We start from the raw sequence: 9121 nt of genomic DNA, 5'->3' as shown, positions 1-9121 counted from the left end.
ACATTCCATCAAAACTACGGAGGCCTTAAAAGGCCTTTTAGCCTCCGTAATTAAAATTGTAGAATCAGCTTCAGCAACATTAACAGTTACCTTGTTTAATTCTGCCTATACATATATTGCATTAATTTTTCTGCTACATTAAGATTGCTCTATTCTTACACCTAATTTATGTGATTTTCTTAGCATATATGATTTATAAACCATATTTTTCCTAATGGAAGGATGAATAGGATATGCAAAATTAAGATATTTTAACATTTATTTTCCAGACCAAGCATAATATAGTATTAAGATGAAGACATAACAAATATTATAAGAAAGATCTTAATATAAATCACAAACTAAGTCTTAATTTAGTCTTGTATTTCTATTATTATTATTATTCTTATTAAACTAATAAGATCAAAACTCAACCTTCACCATATTGTCAAGATTTGGCATTATAGGAAACAAGAAATTACAGTAAATTAAGAAAATAACAAAGTACACGATATTAAATACTGTAATGTATTTTACGATACAAACCATCTCCCTTCTAAAGAGAAAAAGATAAAACATAAAGCTTATTTTAGTCTTATCAACACACTCTTCGATAAAATCCACTAACTTGATATCTATGCTTGATATTTTTAAGAAATTATGATACAAACCAGGGGGATGACAGTAATCCGGAAAATTGGAAACAGTTGTGGCGCGGTTCTACCGATACAAACATTAATTATAATCAATGTATATTATATTAGTAACATTATATAATAGGTAAAATGTTACCTCTATCTCCGATTGACGTTTATTGTTCTATAATAAGACCCGTCATGGTAGTACTTCAAAACATCAATACATGCATATAATCAAAAATATTGTTGCCTGTAAATAACTAGAAATTAAATAACTTGAAAGAAATAAAATAATTCTAATAAGTTTAAAACCATTAAGAAAAAATCCGTAAATGATAAATTTTATTCTAATGTAAACATATAAATAAATGTTATTATTATTATAATTTTATATATTATAATACTTTCATTTTTCACAATCTTCATTATCCTTCTTACCTTAATTTTGGATATCAAGATAAATCTGAAATTATAGAATTTGTATTATTATTGATTAACACGCAAAAAAAAAATTTCAACTGCAAATAATTCGAAAATAAACTGCAATTTGGCAACATCGACGATGTGCGCTTGCGTAGTATCGATGATCAAAAGCAGCAAATATGGGCTTCAAGGTCAGCCACCGGATCCACACCTTTACCTTTTTTTTATTATTGTGTATTGTAACTTTTGGTGGTAATTTGTTTAAATAAAGTTGGGTATATGAATGGTGAATTAAAATCTATATATGTTTTTAAAACCTTTTTTGAAGTTTATATTGTCAAATATGATGTTTATCAGCTGAGTGTCAATTTTGTCCCGTCACATTTCACATATTAAAAATATAAATGTTTTTCATATTATGTTATTTAAATGAAAATATTTAATACATGTTTACCATATTGGAATAGAAGGAATATCTATCACTAAAAATTGATAAGTCGTAACAATGGTATTTTCTATGTCTCCTGGTTAATAACAATAATGTATAAAATGAATGGTAAATTGGCAGATGATCAAAGTGAACCTAAGGGGCCAGTAACTGATAGGAGGCCCATCGTAACATGTAGGTAAAAGGGAGTATTTTATTTTACTAGTGTATAATAACGCTGGTTTAAAGGTTGTGGGGAATTGGAGGTATTTTCAGCAATAGAGGATAATCTGACACAGGCCTTACCAAAAGATGCCTGCGAATGGAAAAGATCTTTGGGGCGCCCAATTCGAAACGTGCATATTGGAGCAACTTTTGTCCCATTTAGTAGTCTTGCTCTGCCAAAACCTGGCCAGTGGGATTTAATAAGAAAGCCAGTGTTTCATATTTACTGGACTGATTGCACAGTATGTAAATTAATATTGATATGTAAGAATAAGATAAATTAAAGATAATATTGTTAGGATGTAGATCTTTACAAAAACAATGTCAGGGAGGACATTGAAACATGGATTAAGGAATTAAATTCTAGAGATATATCTGATTGGCTGATAGTAGTAGTTGAAAATTATGATGGAAAAAGAACAAAGCAGTTAATACCACGGACAACAGTTCTTGATAAAATTAGAGTAGATTTTGCTTTAAAACAAGGTACCTTTACTTTAAAATTACATTGTTTCTATTCACTATCCGTTATTTTTATTATTAGGTGATAGATGTATCTCAGTAATAAATCCAGGAAAATCTGAAAATAAAACTGCAGATTCTTGGAGAGGTCTCGTGTCAAGAATTAGGCATTTATTGTTAGTTGCTTATGCTAGAGCTTTATCAAGGTTAGAGGATCATGTCAGACAGCAAAGGGAGAAAAGGAATGAACTTGGTTGGGATTTTATGAAATATTTTGTTTTGCAGGTAATTAGGTACTTCTTTAATATTTTTATTCTTTAATATTAATTACTTGTCAACTCTTCAGGAAGAATTAGCTCAAGTTTTAGAGATGTTAGGTTTAAATGATGAGGCTTTAGTACAATATGATGAACTGGATGCACTGTTTTCCCAGTTTGTAGTAAATTTTACAAGCTGTGACAATTTGAAATGGTTGTACCAGTTTCAAAAACCTCTTGAAAGGTGGCATGGCTTGAAATTGGCACCCACTCTCTTACCATCAAATCCATCTATACTTGAATTGCGAGCATATTTATTTTCAAAACAAGCACAAATGCTGTTGCTCACCAATAGAATTTGGGAGGTAGAATAATACAAGATTTGAAAAGAATGTATATAATGATATTATATCTTGGTTTATATAGATGGCTTCAAGATGTCTGCCTTTTTTGCATACATGTGTCAAGGAATTGAATATTTTAGAGATTACTGCTCCACCAGGTGCTGTTTGGTGTTGGTTGTTTTTAGGCAGTATGGAAGTGCTTCAGATTTGTGATAAATTCAATCAGGCAGATCAAGTTGAGGAGTATTCAAAACATACAGCTTCTCTATGGGAATATGCTAGCCAGAAGGTATCAAATTTCAAATTTTACATTTATTTAATTGATATTATTAATCTCTCCAATATAATCATATATGGGTATTTCGCCACTGCAAGAAAATCTACAAAATAAAATAGTTATATTTTGTACTTCTGTACATTTTAGGTTTACTGATAAACAAATTTGCCTAATGAACAAAAAAATGCTTAACGTTTCGGAAAGTTTATCTATTTCGGTCGTTGAAGCAAAAAATACAAAGAATAAACAAAAAAAAACATTTAAAATATTTAAATGCAACTATTCGAGAGCACGTTAGTTTTTTTTAAAACAGATACGTCCACAAAAACCGTTGAGGTCCTGTTAAAATGACATTATATCAAAAAATTAATATAGTAATTATATAAGAATTCTTGCCATCTAACTGCTGCTTGCCATTTAAGGCGCAACTATCGAGAGTAAAAAGGCTTTTTTTCAGGCAAGCCATATTATAAAATGGAAAACAAATTTCTAGCAGTATAGGTATATAATAAAATTATATAAGAATTCTTGCCATTGAACTGCTGATATAGAAATTTAATTCCACACAAGTCGGAATTAGGTACTCTGCGCTGTATTTGTCATTTTGTGGAATCGACCCAAGCTCACCTGATGATGGAGTAAGGCTCCGAAACCGGTAGTGAGAGCAGGTTGATCCACATTATGACAAACACAGTGTGGAAGGTTTAAAATTATTGTATATATATATATTTTTTTGCTTTCGACGACGGAAAGAGTGAAGCATTTTTTTGTTTGTTAGGCATATTTGTTTATCAGTAAACCTAACTGCTGACAATTAGTCTTCGTTGGATTAACGCAGCAGTGTTTACACAAAATAAGTATTTTATTTTGTAGATTTCCTTGCAGTGGCGAAATACCCATATCGGATTTTTTTTTGGAGAGATGAATCCGCCACATATGTATAGACATTTTTTGATATTATTAATGTATTTCATTAGATAAGAAGTTTAGGTGAATTATGTGCTTTGATGCCCAATGCAATCCCTTCATCAGAACAATTGCACATAGTTGTTGGGCTATCAGCAGGGATGGGTGACAGCCCTGGCCCTTTAAACCACCCATCACCAACTGACAAGCTAAAAGAGGCTTTATGTTCTCAAGATGCATTTACCAAGACTTATTTAGTATGTTTAGTTTATTGTTACTTTTAATATTTTTCTATATTCATATTTTCATTAGGAATTAGCTGAACTAGCCATGGGAACATATAAACATGTTGGCCGTCTAAGAATGGCTCGTTTAGTAGGCCAGGAATTGGCCAGTTTCTATCTTTTGCTAAGCGAAACTCAAAAAGCTGCAGCTTTTCTTGGTGACGCCCTTAGAACTTTTGAAAATGATGGTTGGCAAGATTTGGCTGCGCAGATACAAATTAGTTTAGCCGAATGTCACAAGAAAGCTAAAGATACTGTCAAATATGTCAAAGCTTGCGCGTATGTATGTGCTGCTGCAGAGGTGGATACCCTTATAAGGTAAAAAGAATAGATTTATTTTACATTATCTCACTAATTGGTTTTTAGATGGGGATATTTTGACGAGATGAACAAATTCTTATTAAAGTTAGAGAAGCCATTGGATGTGCCTTTTAATGACATTATTAAGATAAACAGCGTTCATATCACAAGCGATTTAGTTGTAATGCAAGGAGCCAAAATAGAAGTTGAATTTATTATAGAGTCAAATTTTCCTAAAGAAGTGGTCTGTACTTTTGTGGGTGTTTCTTTAGAAAATGAAGATGATAAAAAAAACAATGAGAAACATCAAACTGGAAAGATGCTAACAAAAAAGGTAGGTAATTTTAAATAGATTTCGGCGTCGGGCATAGCGATTTCGCGTGTAAAGGTGAATGCGCACTGAATCGGCACAGACCGGCCAGAAATGGCGACGGCGCGATGGTTACTCAACTATAGAGCTGGGAATTCTAGTTCCTTAGTTCTAGTTCCTCCAGAGGAATAGTTCCTTGAACTAAGTCCTTAGTTCACAATAGTTCCCGACTAACATTGACATCCCCTTTGCTTGCTAATGGATTTCGTTTTCAGTCAGAACTATTCACCCCCAGTTTACTATTCAAAATTATACAGATCATTATAATTTTTATAATGTACGAAATATAAGAAGACGTGTAATTGCATATGTTAAGAACATATAGGTAAGTTTTATAGCAGATAAAAAAATTAAAGAAACTCAAATCAGAGTTTAAAACTGTATCACAAATCAATTGGAGGAAATAGTACGAAAAATTTACGAAAAAATTTATTTTTCCTCACTTCAAGCTTTTTGTTTTTGTCTAAAAATTCAGAATATCTACTTCGTTTTATAAGATATTTCTTAATTTTAGGGACCTAAAGTGAAACATTCCCATAAAATATTAAAAAAACAAAGTAAAAATCAAAAACAGTATCCACGACAATTTTCTGTGGTAATTACGTCGCGCCGGCTGTGGCAATAGACAAGGCCGAATCCATCGTCGTCGCCTTGTATTATATCTCGGATCTGCTGACTGAATAAATTCCCGTGAACTAGTCTTTTAATAGTTCCTCTATGTCCGGATCCGATAACATACGGCTGGCACTCCCCACGCCTGCCTAGCATCAATCGCGCTGGCTGAGCTATACGTAAACTAGTCTTTTATTTAGTTCATCTAGTTCCTTTAGGTCCGGATCCGATAACATACGGCATACGGCTGGCACTCCCCACTCCTGCTTAGCATCGATCGCGCTGGCCCGATCCGTTCGTACGTAAACTAGTCTTTTATTTAGTTTAGTTCCTCTAGATCCGGATCCGATAACGTACGGCTGGCACTCCCCACTCCTGCCTACAATCGGGCTACGCGCGCTGGCCGATTCGTCGCCGTCGCATATTATTCTATATCGGTCACATTCTCGATCCCGGAACAGGTCCTGAGGAACTAGTTCTTTGAGAAACCAGGAACTAGTTCCTTTCATTCCGGGGTCGGAATAGTTCATTGGAACTAGTTCGTTCACGAACTACACACCTCTACTCGACTATCGTAGGTATATAGAGATAGGAGTGGTCGCCGTCTATATATCTACGATTGGTCGGAGTCGCTGTTGCTGCCCAGTCTGTGAAGATTCAGTGCACGGTGTTACATTTATTTCTATATAAAGTAAAAATTACTGATGAGATTAAAGCATTTATGTATGTGAGTGGCCTGACTAATATATAAAAAAGACGTTGTAATCGGTTTACACGCTAAAACGCTTTACTCGTTTTTTGTCTAGCCTTATGAGGGCTTATTGATATTAAGATTAGTTTTGATCTAAATATTTCATATTTTAGGATTTAAAATGGCAGGATCCTTTTTTACAAAGGCTCAAAATCAAGAAAACCCTAGATTATAAGCAGAACAAGCAATTAGATACTTCAGGCATTGCCTCAAAATTTACTCTACAAAGAAAAGACAGCTCATCTCCGAATACTCAAGCTAACTTGGACTTGTGCCTTGAAGTAGAAAATTTGGTTAGTGTTCTACCGTTGCGTTGATTGAAGAAATAAGAAGATGCGTTATCTTATAGGTGATTTCGTGGCACAAAACCTGTCCGAGATGTAGCTGGCGTTACTGTCAGCCTGTCCGAGAATTCCGAGATTTACTCTCTCTAATTATTTTTAGTGCTGTAGTTCTGCTTTCAGTCGACAGAGTGAGTGGTTGCTGGAGACAGTGTTGCCAAAACTAACAATTAATCCTCAAATCTACGGATTTTGGTTACAATACGTTACGGATTTTCTATCATTAAACAATTTAATATAATATATGATTAAACAAAGAACGGCGTCAGAGTTGGCTTGGAAATGAAGATCGTTATTTCATATGTAAAATATTATGGTAAATGTCTATAATCATCATTTCCAAGCAAATTAAACGACTTTTTTGCGATCATACGATTTACTCAGTACCTATAAAAGAATTTTTATTTTTGTTGTTTATTCTATGTTTAACACGAATAAATTTTCAATACACAGGGTGGCGCGCCTCATTCGCCTCGGTTGATTATACGAAAACGGAAAGATGTAGAAACAAATTAATTTATGGGTATATGTAGAGAGGCAGTGTGCATAATTTAAAATTATTTTGAAATGTACAGGGTGTCTCAGAACTAAGATCCATACAAAGTTATATGTTTTCTTATGGAACACCCGGTATTTTATTTCATTTTTGGATTCTTGGACATAAAATAAGGCATTTATTATAAGGGTTTAATATGTTTAAAAGCTTTGGTTTTTGAGTTATTTAAAGATATTTAAATATGCATACTATAATAAAAAAGCTTGTCAACACCTTGTACATTATTTTTAGAATCAATTCTTGTGCTGACTTTCAAGCCAGAGAAATAAACTTTACTAAAAAATTTGATTTCTTCCTTAAATGTATACAGGGGTATCAAAAATTGTAGTTCTATTTTAAATATTTATTTTACACACCAACTTCGTTATTTCAAATACAACACTATGTTTTTTTTTGAATAAGTCGAAGCGGATTTAAATGCTTTTTCAAACTATATTAGGGTTTCCTATACCTATCTGGCTCAGATTTGGAATAAAAAGCGATTTTTTTAATAAAATTGTAATCAAGATGGCTGGTGTCACCATGGCAATTTTCTAGTGACACTTAGTAGCTATTTTCAAAATCGACATTAGTTTATGGACTTTATTTAAATTTATAACTGTTATTTTTATTTAATTTATATACAATAAGGTTAATAAGTAAGTATATATTATTTTATCAAGAAAAATGAAGTAGTATCTGTTGGCGGAAGGAATGAATATATTACTAGTGATTTTATTTTGTGAGGACAATTGCTTGTTGGCCTGAAGGCCTGAAGGGTTTATGCTCAAAGATATCTAAATAGGAATTTCCTTGACAAGCGCTTCTTTGAAAAACTGCTTTTCCTATTGCGCATAGCTAGTAGAGTGTGATATATAAAAATCCTATTAGGCAGAAACCTGTCGTCTGTCGTTGGAAGTGAAGAAAATGAATTTGCCTTAATTGGCTCTTTTATAGAAAATCCAATATATCTACAAGTCAGGGTAATATAAATCAAAGAGCTACTTTTTTATTTTTCTTGATAAAATAATAAATACTTATTAAACTATTGTAGGTAAATTAAATAAAAGTAAACTGTTATAAATTTAAATAAAGTCCATAAACTAATGTCGATTTTGAAAATAGCTACTAACTGTCGCTAGCAAATTGCCATGGCGACACCAGCCATCTTGAGAGCAGTTTTATTCAATTTTATTGAAAAATCGCTTTTTATTCAAAATCTGAGCCAGATAGGTATAGGAAACCCTAATATGTATTTAGAGCATTTAAATCTGCTCCGACTTATTTAAAAAAATACATAGTGTTGTATTTGAAATAAACGATGTTTTTATGTAAAATAAATATTTAAAATAGACTAGCAATTTTTGATACCCCTGTACAGGGTGGCTCGAATTCGACGCTCATCATTGGGATTTCGGAAACCGTAAGAGATACAGTATCGGTTAAATGGAGGCAAAGTTGCATAATTTGATGCTCAATAAAATGCCGTATTACATTTTGAAAAATTCCGAATACTTCCGAATATATTCGAAAAAAAACACGGAATTTTCGATTTTGTTTTCTATTGTTTCTTGGCTTTATTCTATTGTTTCTTGGCTTATAACATAAAATGAAAAACGCATTTTCATGGCCACTTTTCTCTGTGTGATTAAATATTGACTCTGAGGTTTCGGGGGTTTCGGCTTTGGCGACCATCATCAACTTAATTTTTTTAAATACGGACCTGATTTTTTTTCAATTTAATTAAATCCTTTCATCACTCAAAACACTATATATAGTTATTTTGATATTTGCCGACGTTTCGTATACAGAAAATTCCATCACCAGAATATTTTATGCAAAAAAAAATAAAATATAAAAATGCAATGCGGCATTTTATTGAGCATCAAATTGCGCAACTCTGCCTCCATTTAACCGACTCTGTATCTCTTACGGTTTCCGAAATCCCAATGATGAGCGTCGAATTTGAGCCACCCTGTATACATTTAAG

At 32.7% G+C, this 9121-nt stretch overlaps 1 protein-coding gene across 1 annotated transcript in view; it reads left to right on the top strand.

Annotated features, from left to right (window-relative positions):
* The first annotated feature begins 1405 nt into the window (after window positions 1–1405).
* Window positions 1406–9121, top strand: part of LOC115889276 (trafficking protein particle complex subunit 10) — a 31875-nt gene continuing 24159 nt past the window's right edge. The window contains exons 1-10 of the mRNA XM_030909227.1: window positions 1406–1662; window positions 1717–1934; window positions 1992–2178; window positions 2237–2439; window positions 2501–2776; window positions 2838–3044; window positions 4010–4195; window positions 4251–4540; window positions 4589–4856; window positions 6369–6548. Of these exons, the coding sequence (XP_030765087.1) occupies window positions 1581–1662; window positions 1717–1934; window positions 1992–2178; window positions 2237–2439; window positions 2501–2776; window positions 2838–3044; window positions 4010–4195; window positions 4251–4540; window positions 4589–4856; window positions 6369–6548 (2097 nt within the window). The 5' untranslated portion in view covers window positions 1406–1580. The remainder of the gene's footprint in view (window positions 1663–1716; window positions 1935–1991; window positions 2179–2236; window positions 2440–2500; window positions 2777–2837; window positions 3045–4009; window positions 4196–4250; window positions 4541–4588; window positions 4857–6368; window positions 6549–9121) is intronic.

Source organism: Sitophilus oryzae, unplaced genomic scaffold (assembly GCF_002938485.1).
Source record: "Sitophilus oryzae breed Bouriz unplaced genomic scaffold, Soryzae_2.0 scaffold_813_pilon_pilon, whole genome shotgun sequence".
NCBI classification, from domain to species: Eukaryota; Metazoa; Arthropoda; class Insecta; order Coleoptera; family Curculionidae; genus Sitophilus; species Sitophilus oryzae.
This window is presented reverse-complemented; position numbering and strand designations above follow the sequence as displayed.